Source organism: Bos grunniens, chromosome 18 (genome assembly GCF_055505025.1).
Source record: "Bos grunniens cultivar Pamir isolate PY7600 chromosome 18, Bosgru_T2T1.0, whole genome shotgun sequence".
NCBI lineage: Eukaryota > Metazoa > Chordata > Mammalia > Artiodactyla > Bovidae > Bos > Bos grunniens.
The window spans coordinates 44,892,802-44,907,095 of NC_141182.1; the positions used below are offsets into that span (position 1 = coordinate 44,892,802).

The 14,294-nt window shown below is 44.4% G+C and overlaps 1 protein-coding gene across 3 annotated transcripts in view; it reads left to right on the forward strand.

The window, feature by feature from the left end:
- GARRE1 (granule associated Rac and RHOG effector 1) overlaps positions 1-14,294 on the forward strand; it is an 85,389-nt gene that overhangs the window by 52,268 nt on the left and 18,827 nt on the right. For 2 of the 3 annotated variants that reach the window (XM_086351777.1, XM_086351778.1), the window contains exons 3-7: positions 5,939-6,148; positions 10,326-10,466; positions 10,683-10,778; positions 10,903-11,064; positions 13,690-13,848. In XM_086351777.1, coding sequence (XP_086207903.1) covers positions 5,939-6,148; positions 10,326-10,466; positions 10,683-10,778; positions 10,903-11,064; positions 13,690-13,848 — 768 coding nt within the window. Of the gene's footprint in view, positions 1-1,135; positions 3,479-5,938; positions 6,149-10,325; positions 10,467-10,682; positions 10,779-10,902; positions 11,065-13,689; positions 13,849-14,294 lie in introns of those variants that run through there. The other variant, XM_086351780.1, reaches the window with a different exon arrangement.

Sequence of the window (14,294 nt, forward strand, 5' to 3'; positions counted from 1 at the left end):
CTTTCTCCTGTACATAGCATGGCAGCTTCTTTGTGCTCTGGATTGATACCAACTGCAAAGAGATTATTGTTTTGTTAATTGCTTTAAAAAACAAAAAGTTTAAATACTCACTGTTAATCAGCTTTTAGGTCAGACTATACATCTTAGTTTCAGTGAGCTTGGTTTTTACATTTTCCTACTGTAATTTAATCTCCATAAAGTACTTTCCATAGTCCAAGCGTGGTCTGCTGCATTCTCTATTTCTCTGGAGACACATTTAGGTTCTTATATCACATTCCGGTCTGTTGGTTAGGTCATTATGTAATAACTGTGGAATTATCATAAGGACAAAAGATTGAGAACACTTGGAACCAATTGTAATGTTTAAGGTACAAGTAAGTTTTGAAGAGAAAGAAATGATTGAATGACCTTGGAATTTCTAATAAAAGCCACCAATCCGGATTGACTTCATTTCATTCATTCTTGACTTTTAAACTGATCAGAAATAAATACCAGAACGCAAATGTTTGACACTATGGCATATGCAACATTTCTACTTGTTCTTCACTTCGCAGGGATATGAGAAAGACGATTTGTTCAGTGAGTTTGAGTAGAAAATGAATTTAGACATTGTGTATATCAATGTGAAGATCACAAGGTGTGTCACAGATGGGGTGGACTTGGGCAGTCTGTAATTTCAACATGTGGGGATATAGTAAGGGCTGAGTAAGGCCATGGCCCTGGAAGAAGAGTAACTAAAAATTTGAAAATATTCTAGGAAGGTAGAATTGACTTTGGTGGTGTAGAAGGGGTGGTCTTTTGGGGCTCAAAACAGGGTGACCTTAAACTAAAATCTGTTTTAATTAATAAAATAGAAAGATCACTGAAAAGAAAAGGTTTCCTCGTTTTATCCATAAAGATAACCCCCTGTATAGGTCCATTTATAGAGACATGGGAAAGTGAACACGTACCTTTTTCTTCTGTCATCAGCAATTCCCAGAAAACAAGGTTTTATTTCAGTAGATGCTCAATGGCTGTTTACAATCCAGAATGCTTCATGGATATTTGGAAGCAGTAGTGGCAAGGTCACTTATTGTCTATATTCAGGAGTTGGGCTTTTATGAGGAATTTAAGTCATACCAAAATATTCCTCTCTCTCTCTTTTTTTTTCCTTCTTTTTTTAAAGCTGTGCCACTGCATGGTATGTGGTATCTTAGTTCCCCAACCAGGGATCAAACCCATACTTCCTGCAGTGGAAGTACAGAGTCCCAACCACTAGACTGCCAGGGAAGTCCCCAAGATGTTTCTCTTAATGCAACTCTGATAATAGCCTTATATTGCCCCAAATTCCATCCAGTTGGGATGCCTTGAGATGAATGTGTGTGTGTGTGTGTGTGTTTTTTTAATTCAGATGCCAAGGGTAAGATTAAGTCTGATTGCTTTCTTCATAATTCTTGAATGAGACTGATGGGCTGAAGGCCCAAATAGATGTTTTGGGGCTTGGAATTCCTTAAGAGGTAAGAGAAGTTGTTCCTTTTCCCAAGCTCCATGTGCCCTCTCCCATTTTATTGCTGTTTGCAGCCAGTCTTAGCTGTTGTCTGCTATGCAAATCATGAACTTCAAGACTCATGCCACCCCAAAGGGCCACAGGCACTTGTAAAATTTGTTGCAGTCTCTTTCCCACTATCAGAGAAGACTGAGCCATGCCTCTCAGTCTTTGTTCATCAGGGTTCCTGCACTGCGGTCCCCTCCCCTTCGTGATATCCTTAGCCACTGTTGTGACTACCTCCTGGATCTTGTCATATGAAAATAGCACAGTCTGGTGGTTAGAACAGTTTTTGGAGTTAGACTCAGTGTCAGATCTCTACTGCACCACTTATTACCTGCTTGACATTGGAGCAAGGTTCTTTCTCTCTCTAAGCCTTGGTGTAGTTATCTGTAAAATGGATGAATTGCTGTCACCCCACAGCTTCGCTTCACTGCATGTAAAGTACTTGGTATGGGTTAAACACTCAGTAAATGGTAGCTCTTGATTGACATGGACTTCTGGAGCTCCAGTGACATTTTAATCTCACTGACCACTCATTTGTCCTTCAGCTTGCTACACATGTTCTGCATCTTCATGGGATCCCATAATCCAGGAAATGGTCTCCATGTGGAAGAGAAAGTTGAGACCCTCCTGGTCCGGTGGTTAAAACTGCGCACTTCCAATGCGGGGGCCATGGGTTCAGTTCCTGGTCAGGGAACTAAATTCTCACATGCTGCTCTGCCAATATATAAGTAAATAGATGCAACTTTAAAAATAAAATTAAAGAGAAAGTAACTGTCCTAGGCCCTTGGGTCACATGCTTTCAGATTCATAACTTTAGAGTCTCTATTGCTTTCCAGGTTTCTCAGGAAGACCCCAAGGACTGGCACATCCCTGGGTCAGGGAGGATGGAGCCTGTGACAGGAAGGAAACTGGGCTAAGACAGGAGATATTGTAGAGAAAAGGTGGGCAGAGGCAGGCTGGAGGTTGAGCTCCATCCTCCCTCCAGAGAATACACTTCTGTTACTTAGGTACACTTGTAGAATACATATTCTTTAGGTAGCTTTTCCAAGATCCAGGGTAACCATGGTTTTGATTGGCTTTTTAGTGAATTGTTTACAACACAAATACTTTATTACAACCAATAATTTGTGCTCCATACCTCATATAAGTAGGGGGAGGGAGATGCTGAGGTCTTGTTTTTGCCACTTCTTATACATAAGGAAGAAATTTAAGTTAGACCTCTCATCCAGGGTCAAGCATGTGAGAAGTGGTGGTGGCAACACTCCAAATGTCCCCCTTCTAAAACTGACCACCATCTCTCCCCATTCATTCCTGCAGCAGCGACATCCTCTTTCCACCATTCTGCCCTCAACAGCAAGAGGACCCTCCCCAGCCCTCAGCTTGCCATCAGCAGCATTATCAGAGTGTCCTCTTCTGGGCCCAGGACACTCAGGCCCTCAGAGGCCGTTCCTAGAACTTCCCTTCAGAAGGGACAGACGGAGTACTCCCACTGTTCCCGTGCTCTTGTCCTCAGAGAGCCTTTTCCTTCCCACCTTGCCCCTCAGTGTTCCTTCTCCAGTAGCCCCTGCCTTTGCACATCTACTTACTGTCCCCCACCATTAGAAGGTAACCCTCAGAAGGACAGTGACTTGTTCACTGTATTTCTTGTAGTATCCTCTAGCTTTTTTTGTGCTTTGTACATACCACACACTCACATATTACACATTTGTTGAAAGAATGAATGACTCAGTTGTATCTGTCAGAAGCTGAAAGAATGTGAGCCCAGAGCGGATGGCACAGGGCACGTCACTGCTCCCTCCTCCCCCCTCAGCTGCAGCCTGCCAAGAGGCCAAGGAAGAAGGAGGAGGAAGAGTTTGTGTGCCTGGGGACTCGGCTTCAGGCCTCCTCTGGGTTTGCTCTGTGTGGAGCTTCAGAACACCGCGTCATTCTGGCCTGAGCCGGTTAAGGGTGAGCGTCTGCCATGGGTCTAGTTTCAGTGTTGCCAGCACACAGCTGTCTCCAGGCGTGTAGATCTTGTTGAGGGCAAGGTGCACGCTGACTAAAGGCATAGACACTTGAGTCAAGTGAGCCCTCTGCCAAATTCAGTTTGTGTCCCCTTGACAAAGTTTCATAACCTTTCTGTGCCTTAGTCTTATTGTTTGTGAAATGGGAATGACCTCACATGGTTGTTCCTAGGATTGAATGAGAAAATCCATGTGAAATCTTTAGTGCAAGTGAGGTGCATGCTGAGTGTTCAAGCTGGCTGATACTGCGTACAGTGCTAATTAAATCCTGTTTTTTCTGTTTGTGTCACAAGTTTCAGGTTGCTAGGTCTGTTTACTCTGTGTGGCTCACTCTGCGCATCTCTATGAGAAAGAGCTTTGAGGGAGTAAGTGGAAACCCAGGAGGTTTGGGTGGGAATTCAGCCTGTTTTTCTGATTGTTCCCTGTAGACAGAGGATGCTATGATGTGAGATGTCTGTGTTTGTTTTAGTTTTGTCCTGGTGATTTCCACAGGGGAAAATAATTCAGAGGGAGTAAGTGTCACCACTGGGAACTTGCCTGACTCTTTCTCCAGGAGGAAGAACTCTGCCTAGTGCGGGTAGGAAAGGGCAGCATCTGAACTGTGCGCTGGGAGGTGAGAGCGCCAAGGAGGGGCCTTCTTTCTGCCTGCTTCACCAGGCCAAGGTGTGGGCCCTGGGGTTGAGTGGTAGTTGCTGTAACTGCAGTGGGAACCGTCACCATGCCCCCAGGCAGTGCCCCCATGCTGGCGACTGGTGGGCCTGCTTTGCTGTCCTCCAGTGGGATAAATTACAAACTCAGTTAAGTAATTTTTTGTTAGTAAACCACTCTATAGGCCAATGAAATATGAAATACTTTCCATTAAAAATGTTTTGCGGGACTTCCCTGGCAGCCTTGTGGTTTAATACTCTGTGCTTCCAATGCAAGGGTCATAGGTTCAATCCCTGGTTGGGAAACTAAGATCCTACATGCCACATGGCATGGCCAATTTATATATATATATATATATATAGGGTTTTTTTGAATGTTATGAGGCATGTAAAAAAGTTACAATAAAGTTTTGTTGTTATTGTCAAATTTGGTATGGATAAAACTGTAAAAGATTAGGGAAGATGTCAGTAATCTGAAAAGTGTCTGTTCAAGTTGCTTTGCAAGTAGCAAATTCTTATCTCCTTTAAAGAAAAAAGAAATAGGAAATTGTAGAGAATACCTTGTAGCTGGAGTTAACACAAGAAAGCAAACAGAGAACAACAAACAGCGCGGAGAATAGCTCTTGCCAGTGCCAGAGGTTGGCAGATAAAGGCACATTTGTATCTTTTGGTGGTGGTATGTTGTAGGAGAAGGCAGTGGCACCCCACTCCAGTACTCTTGCCTGGAAAATCCCATGGACGGAGGAGCCTGGTGGGCTGCGGTCCATGGGGTCGCTAGGAGTCGGACACGACTGAGCGACTTTACTTTCACTTTTCACTTTCATGCATTGGAGAAGGAAATGGCAACCCACTCCAGTGTTCTTGCCTGGAGAATCCCAGGGACAGGACAGCCTGGTGGGCTGCTGTCTATGGGGTCGCACAGAGTTGGACACGACTGAAGCGACTTAGCAGCAGCAGCAGCATGTTGTATGTTTTTAGTACACATATTTTTATAATTATATATTAATAGTATACATTAACATCGCATTATGTATTTAGTAGCTTATAAAGTAAATTTTCTGCTTTAATGGACTATTGTATTAATCAGTCAGCTGTACTAATATGTATTAGGCAAGTGGTGTTCTCCTGATCTGACACATGGATGTACCAGTATGTTTTGTTAACTCTGAGAAAACAGGTCTGTCAGCTTTGTTTCATAAGACTGGAAATATGACATACAGCTATGGTAATAACTATGTAATTACTATGTTAATAACACTGTTACTAAAACAACCTGTATCTTTGGATTCCATTTCCAATGGAATATGTTCTTATAGTCAAACTGACCTTTCAGGTTTCTAATCATCTGGCTTTTCTTCTGTCTTCTGAATACTGTGTGGAGAGAACTGGAATTGTGGCTTGCTGTGATTCCACTGAAGCTCACAGACAGCTCATAGGATTCTGTGAACAAGAATCCAGATGAAGAGAGTGGAGGACGGGAGTGAGGGAGGCGAGGGGGGAAGTGGGGAGGTCCATTCAAACCTTGAGGCTGGTAACTTGGTTATAATGTTTTGACTTCTAGGCACCGGGCCACCCAGGTCCAAATGTGAGAACAAAGGCAGATCCTTCTAAATAAAGCATGGTGACTTTGTAACTTCCATGTGATTTCAGAATTCCAGTTAATTGTTACCTCTACTCAAATTCATAGTTGAGAAGTTATTGCAGTAATGCAGTAGCAACCCACAACCTGAAAGTCCCTGACTCTCTTGTCTTCACAGGTGTTGGGACGATGCTTCTTGACAGTGGTGCAGGTCCATTTCCAGTTTTTGACCCAGGCGTTACAGAAGGTGCAGCCCGTGGCTCACTCGTGCTTTGCTGAAGTTGTTGTGCCAGAAAAAAAGAACAGCAGCAGTGGCGGCGGCTTATCTGGCGCGGGCCACACGTCGGAACTGGAGGAGGCCGTGCGGTCCTGGCGCGGGGCTGCTGAGGTAATCCTGACTCCCGGGAGATGAGTGCCCTTCGTTCACATAGGAGAGGTTCCAGAGGGCCTTTGCCTTTTGGTTCTTAAAAGGGCCTTTTTATTTAGAAGTGTGAGTTTTCAACTGCTGTCATTAGATTGTTGATTCATTTAACAGTGAATGCCTTTGTAAATGCTCACTCCATACCAGGCATGCACCAGGTACTGGGAAGACAGCCTCTACTCACAGCCTCCTAAGAGAAAGGGCTTTACAAAAGCAGGGTTGAGGAGAGGCCTTTGACAAGAAGTGCAGCAGAGTTTCTAGGAAAGGGACCAGAGCGAAGAGGCTGGAGGGCAAGGAGAGTAAGCAGTCAGCTAGGTAGCTAGGTGGGGATGTCGTCAGCAATGACACTTCTTGTTGGTATTTTAATACTCCTTTGTTTCTGAGGCTTGAAGAAAAAAGCCTTGCAAGTCAACATTTTAACTAGGATTTACTGTTCCATTTCACAGAGTAAAAGAGAATTTATATTATAATATTTAGTTTGACTCATAACCTCAATTAAATTGGCAAAATTTTTGATTTTGTTTTAGAAATCTCTAATCAAATTTGTAAACATCTTTCAACATTTTAACATTATATGTTCTGTTGTTTACTTAGTTCAGTATTATGATGTTCCGTTGCATTGTTATTTCTTCTCAATTTCTTTTTGCTGTGTTGGTCCCTTTCATTTTAAAGTTTCTCCTCTGCTTTCTTGGTGTTTATTGGAGCAGCCATGCAGTGCTAATTGGGGGCTGAGTGCAGGAGTGGTACCTGCTGATTTCATTGCAGGTGGCCAGGCAGTGGGATCCACACCTTTGTCTTCTCACCTTACAGCCCTCTGTGCCCTCCTGGCTGCCGTCTCTTGATCACACTGCTCACACTCTACACTCTTTGTACCTGACTCAAGGTCTTCTCTACCCAGCCTGTGGGTATCATTCATGCTGAGAGCCCAGCCCAAGTGAGCAGCCTTCTGGTGCTCCTGTGACCTCCTGGCCTTGACCTTTTCCTTCACCCACTTCTGTCTGCCCTGGCTTTCTGCCTTCCTTCCTTTGCTTTCAACCAGTGACCCTGCCCCCTACACACTGAGAAAACAGAATGTACCTAGCAGCAGCCCCTCTTCTCCATTTCCACCCAGATGACACACGTCTCCCATTCAGACCCTCTCCTGTTCCTTGCTCTTGGTTCCAGCAGAGGAGGCGCCCTCCCCGCCTGTGCAGTCTGCCTCTCTCCACCCTGCCCCCGCCCTCAGGGCCTCTGTACTAGGACCCTAGGTTTTGTCTCCCACCTCCTCAGCATGTTCCCACCAGTACACAAATAGGCTTACAAATAAAAATCCTCCATGCTCTGCCCTGTTTCTCTGCTCTTTTCATAGCCAGCTTCTTGGGAGAATTGTTTGCCTCACCTTTGATTCACGCTAAAAAAAATTACTATTATCAGATATTTCAAGCATATAGGAAATGTCACATACATAACCATCTATCTTCCTTTTAGCTTTGTGAAGTGAATCTTCACTTTTTGCCACATTTGCTTCATACCTTTTATTTTTAACAGAAAATGCAGTTGAATTCCCTTTATACTTCTCCACTGTCGTATTCATATTCCTTTCTCTCTAGAGATAACCTCTTTTGATTTTGGAGTGTGACTCCTATGCATATTTTTATAGTTTTATTCTGTATGTGTGTATCCATATGTATATTGTTTTGCACAATATGAAGCTTTATATATAACGGACATCATTCAGCTCACTAAAATCTGGCTTCCACTCCTCCACCAGAACATGCCTTGTCTTGTCAAGGTCACTGGTGCCTTCGGTGTTGCCAGAAACGTTGGCAGAAATCCAAGGATCCCATTGACTCCATTTAGCGGCTCACAGCGACTTGGGCCCTGGAAATCCTCTCTCCTTATGAAGAACCAACTGCTCTTAGTTACCCTCTTACCTCCTAGGATAGCCTGTCCAACCGCTTTGCTATCTTCTCTTCAACATAACTTATGAATGTGAGTTCCTCAAGGCTCAGGTCTACGTGTTCTTTTCCCTGAAGGGCCTCCATCTAGTCTTGGAACTTTAGAAACTGCTTGTGTGCTGGGGCCATGGAGTGTGTGTGCCCAGTGCCCTTCTCTGTGGTCTCAGGCCCCCGTGTTCAGCTGCTGTCCTCCTCAGGTCTTCAGATGGCTCAGCCCTTGGCCTTCCCACATACACCTGTTCCTCTTCAAAGCATCCCTGCGCTAGCAAGTAGCGCCCTCTCACACTGGGTCCCTTGTGCAAGAAACCTGACATTTATCCTCCAGTTTGTCTGTCACAACTGCATCCAGTCCACACGAAAGCCCCGCAGACCCTGCCTCCAGAATACTATTGTAGACCTATCCCTTCATTCTGTGTCCACCGTCACTGACTTATTTCAGGGGATCATTACTCTCCCCTGACATCTTCAGAGGCTGGGCCTGCTTCTCCCTTTCCTGTCTTGCTGTCCCTCATCTCTCTCTCTTTCCTTAGGATAAGGGGTAGACCTGTCCTATGACCTGCCTAGTCACACATAGTCTGGCTCCTGCCTCCCCACCAGCCGCCTCTGGCCACTCTCCCCACTCCCTGGGTTCTAGTTCCTGCGCCTACATCTCTGCCTGTCCGCCCCCCTCCCTGACCCTGCACTTCTGTTGACTGCCTCCTCCTCTTTAAATGCAGCCTAAATGATGATTTCTCAGTTTCTTGGGTGCTCCCTGTCACAGTTCTTTATTTCCCTTGGGATGAGTTTTTCCATTTTATATTTTTTAAATGTTTTATTTGCTTGCCTTTTCAACCTACGAAGCTGTCAGCTCCAAGATTATAGGGACCAGGATTGATGCTCCACTGTCTATCCAGTGACTCCTGTAACGTAAGACCTCCTTATGAGGTCTTACATATTTTGACTAAATGAAGAGTTCTAGAAAGAGAGTCAAATGGTTTTAAACTGTGGGACTATTAGGGTGCAGGGAGTGATTGGTCTTCATATAGAATTTGTGAAGCTTTGGAAATCTATGACATTATAGCTGCTTAATTTCCTTTAGTCTTGCAATGTTGGTAAATGTTATAACTCCATTAACCTAGAAGAACAAAAATTAACTGTTTAAAAATGTTGTTTGTTGCACAAGTATTATTGCAATAAAAATAGATGTTGAAAAAATTGAAAGACAGTTCATCCTGAATCCTTCCTTACATCTAATAAATCGAATATATATTTTTCTATATTCTCTAGTCCTGATCCATATGTATAGATAACTAGCATTTCATCACAAGACACAGATGAGTCTTCCTGTTTTTCTGTCTTACGTCCTTATGTCTTCTTGTTTGTCTGTCTTATATATTCATTCTTGTTGTTTAGTTGCTAAGTCATGTCCAGCCCTTTGTGACTCCATGACTGTAGCCCACCAGGCTTGTCCGTCCATGGAATTTCCCAGTCAAGAATACTGCAGTGGATTGCCATTTCCTTCTCTAGGGGATCTTCCCAACCCAGGAACTGAGCCTGTGTCTCCTGCTTAGTAGGCAGATTCTTTACCACTGAGCCACCTGGGAGGTTCAATGTACTCTTCATAAACATATATTTAATGACTAAACAATAAGTATTTCATTTTTCTGTGAGGATTTCAAAAGTTCTGTTTTTCCTTTAATGTTACAATGTAGTTTTTTTCCTACTGGTGAGGTTTTTTACTTTGGTGTATAGGACCACTCAACCAAATAGATATATTTTTTAATTTTGGAAACTTCAAGGGCCAATATACTATGATATCTATCTTTTTAAAATAGAGAAACTTAAAATGTGATTAATATAACAGGTAGGTAAGTCTTTTTCGCAGGTTTTATTTTTTGATTGTGCCGTAAGGCTTGTGGGATCTTTGTTCCCAGACCAGGGGTTGAACCCAGGCCCTCAGCAGTGACAGTGTCAAATCCTAACCACTGGACCACCAGGAAATTCCCAGGGGGTTTCTTAAATAAGGTAGTGCTATGTCAGGTTTGTTTTTTCATCAATGCTTGGTTTAGTCTTTCAGAATTTCTGGCTGCTCTCTTTATAATAGAGATAATCCAGAATGACTAATGCTTAGATAGTTTCTTGCTTTATTTTAATGGTTTCTTTTTTTTTAAATTTTGCTAGTATCTGAAACATCTTCGTTTACCTACCAGTGATTATTTCTGTTGCAGGCAACATCTAGACTGAGAGAAAGAGGCTGTGATGGCCGCCTGGCAGGAATTGAAGTTCAGCAGCTCTTCTGTTCTCAAAGTGCAGCAATTCCCGAGCACCAGCTGAAAGAACTGAACATAAAAATTGACAGTGCTCTGCAAGTATGTTTTTCAAAACTAGCACATTAATATCTGAGGAATGAAAACAAGGGCAGGAGTTAAAGTTTTGATGTTGAACCAGTTGGAAAGAGTAATAGGATAGTAGTTGGCCTCATGTCTTTTAATAATTATAGAAATTTACAATTTCTATTTTCACTGGACTTTGTCAGTTTAGAATCTACTATGTAATCTTGATTCCTAAAAACACTTTCTTTGCAGGCATATAAAATAGCTCTGGAAAGCTTAGGTCACTGTGAATACGCAATGAAAGCTGGTTTCCACCTGAATCCAAAGGCGATAGAAGCCAGTTTGCAGGTATGTTACTCTGTCTGGTGGCTCCGGTGAGCTGTGGTGTGGCAGTCACGCCGTCCACATGAGCCCGTCGTCTCAAGAGCTGAGCCGTGGGTCATCTCTCTTGTCCTCTCCGACCATTTTCCAGGGCTGCTGCAGCGAGGCAGAGGCGCAGCAGACGGGGCGGAGGCAGACCCCGCCGCAGCCCATGCAGTGTGAGCTCCCCACTGTGCCCGTGCAGATAGGATCAAGCTTCCTGAAGGGGGTCTCCTTCAACGAGTCAGCCGCCGACAACCTGAAACTCAAGACGGTAGCTTCCCATGGGGTTCCTCCAACCCGGGTGTGAACTTGAAAATAGAGTTCTTAAGGACACCTAACGGCTTGTAAAGAATCTGGATTAAAAAGCAAAACTGAAGTGAAGACAGGAGGCATTGACCTTCCTCAGTAAACTGTTGTCTAAAAGCAGACTAGAGTGACGTTCCTCCACACACACATTTGATAGGTCTTTATTGAGCAGCCGTTAGTACCAGGCTAGGAGGTTTGACAGCCCCCTAGGTTGTGATAGTAACCCAGCACGAGGGGGCCTCAGCTAGAGGATTAGTGATGTGACCCTTGAGAAGAGGACTTACTGAAAGACCTGAAGAATAAGTGTGGGAGTGAGGCTGGGGCTGTGAGACAGCCAGGAAGTGAGAGCCGTTCCAAGAGCTGAAGGCCTTCCTTAGAGCTGAAGCGGGGTGTCCTCTGGCTATCCAGTACAGTCCCTAGTAGGATTTGGATTTAATTGTCCTGAAATGAGGGCTGGGCTCTTCTAGTTTGTTAAAGTTGTCCAGGTGATTCTAACGTGTAGTCAGACCTGAGAGTCTAGAACAAGGGGAGACATGGCACTGACCAAGGCTGGAGAAGTAGCCCAGGAAGATGGAAAGCCCCCAATTTGAGGCTGGTGCCCCACCCTGGTAGGTCACGTGATTAGGTTGGCATTTCTGAAAGATCTCCCTGGCCTCAGGATAGACTTTTGGCTGGAGGGAGAGCAGCACTGAAGGCTTTTGGCCATGGCCCCATCTGGTGATGATGGGAGGCAAGTGGAAGGATTCAGGAGCAACCTGCTGCTGCTGCTAAGTCGCTTCAGTCATGTCCGACTCTGTGCGACCCTAGAGACGGCAGCCCACCAGGCTCCCCGTCCCTGGAATTCTCTAGGCAAGAACACTGGAGTGGGTTGCCATTTTCTTCTCCAACGCATGAAAGTGAAAAGTGAAAGTGAAGGTGCTCAGTTGTGTCCGACTCCTAGCGACCCCATGGACTGCAGCTTACCAGGCTCCTCCATCCATGGGATTTTCCAGGCAAGAGTACTGGAGTGGGATGCCATCGCCTTCTCCGCAGGAGCAACCTAGAGGTTGTAATAAGCAGGACTCCATGATTAACTGGCTATGAGAGGGAGGGGAAGGGAGATGAGGCCCAAGTTTCTGGCTTGGACAGCAGTTTTGGTGCTGCTTATTAAGGCTTGGCGATAGTTGTCAAAAATACATTTTTGTACATGATTTTAAGATTGCTTTTGGAATGTCCAAGTGGAGCCATCCAGCAGGCAATTGGATGTATGGGTCTAGAGCTCTGAAGTGGGATCAGGCCTGGGTCCTCACAGACAGATGGTCTCTGGAGCCAGAAGAGAGGCTGGGGGAATCCAGGAAGTGTGTGGAAGGGGTTCAAGGAAACTTTGGCATTTAAGAGAGTGGCTGTGACTATTTTATAGTCACAGGGCCATACATGAACTTCTTCAGGCATGTCCTGTATCTGCCACTGTGGACTCTCCTTATGGTACCTTGATCAGAGTACACTGTTGCTGTGAAGTCCAGCTTGTTGGGAGAGTTCTGGATCATCGGTTTGTTGTGAGAGAATGTAACGCAGGAATAGCCAGATGGAAGAGGCGCCTGGGGCAAGGCCTGGGGAAGGGACTTGGTGGCTTCCTGTTCTCTCCAGGCAGCACAGTCCCAGCACCTCCCTGTGTTCTCCAGCCCAGAAGCTCCTAGGGTAACTTTTGTAAAGAGACTTTCGCCAAGTTAATTTCATTTATGATTTTGTTCAAAGTGTATAAAATAAAAGGTTTTGAAAGTACACTATAAAAATGTTGTTTATGGTTATGCTCTTGGGACGGGCTCTCACTTCCTGGCTGTCTCACAGCCCCAGCCTCACCCCCACACTTATTCGTCAGGTCTTTCTCTACTTTAAGTCCTCTTCTCAAGGGTCACATCACTTAATCCTCTAGCTGAGGCCCCCTTGTCCTGTGTTACTATCAGAACCTAGGAGGCTCTTATGGTTAATGTTTCAGTGAAATAAATAAGAGGAGAAATCTTGCTCTAGTACTCAAGTAATTAGGACCGTTTGTGGAGCGTCCTATGTGCCAGGCATGTGTTAAATGTTTCCCATGTATCCTCTCAGTTAATGCTCACCCATGAGGTAGGCACAGCCCTTTTCCCCACTTGTCAGAGGAACTGGAGCCCAAGGCTGCACAGCTAGAAAGTTGCAGACTGGAATTGGAGCTTATGCTGACCACTTTTTCATCCAGAATAGGAATGAAGTTTTCTGGTATTTACTTGTATCAGATGATTTCCTTTCCTTCCTTATTCAGAGGGATTCAGAACTTCAGAATTCCTTAGCCAATTTGCATCAGTAGATTGCTAAATAATGCTGTGTTTTGTGCTAGAATAGAAATCACATGTGTATTAATGCACATGTATCCATATCTAGCCAGTCACAGGTTTGAGAAAATCTTTGAAGGTAATTGATGAGAATTACTTAAGAAATCAAAAATGAAGTGACTTGGGAGAAAATAAAATTCTCTTCTCTTGAGGGCTATTTTGTACCTATAAATGCATTTCTGTAAATTTTGGAACCTTGTATGGCTTTATTTTGAGGTGTGAACTCTCTTTTTATCAATCTGTAGCATACGATGTTACAGCTGATCAAGGAGGCAGGCTGCTATAATGGAATGACACCCAGGGATGACTTTCCTGTGACTGAAGTCCTGAACCAGGTGTGCCCATCCACGTGGCGGGGTGCCTGCAAGACTGCCGTGCAGCTGCTGTTTGGCCAAGCTGGACTGGTGAGTGAACACTTGTGAAGGACAGGGGAGAGTAGAGGAAGACATTTTAAGCACGTGAGCATGTGGTGTGGGCTCATGTGTGAAAACATTGGATAATATAAACAGCCCTTTGGTTGCTGCAGAGTTTAGACAAGATGGGAAAGGAAGAGCATCATTAAAAGGTCTTTTTTTGTCCTTTACTAGATTGATGTTATGTATTTGCAGGGGACCTAGTTGCAAAATGGTGTCTCAGGCTTTCCAGATTTTAAGGAAACCATTACATTAGTGATGATTTGGTAGGCCCTTTCACCTGGCCTGACTCTCCAGGGCTACAGTGGGTGTCTTTCTGTTGCTCAAACACAGCAGCCTTCTTCCTGTCTCAGGTTTTGCCCTCGATGTTCCTTTTCCCTGAGAATACTCCTCTCAGATCTTCATGTGACTCTCTTTCTCATTTTCCTTACATCAGC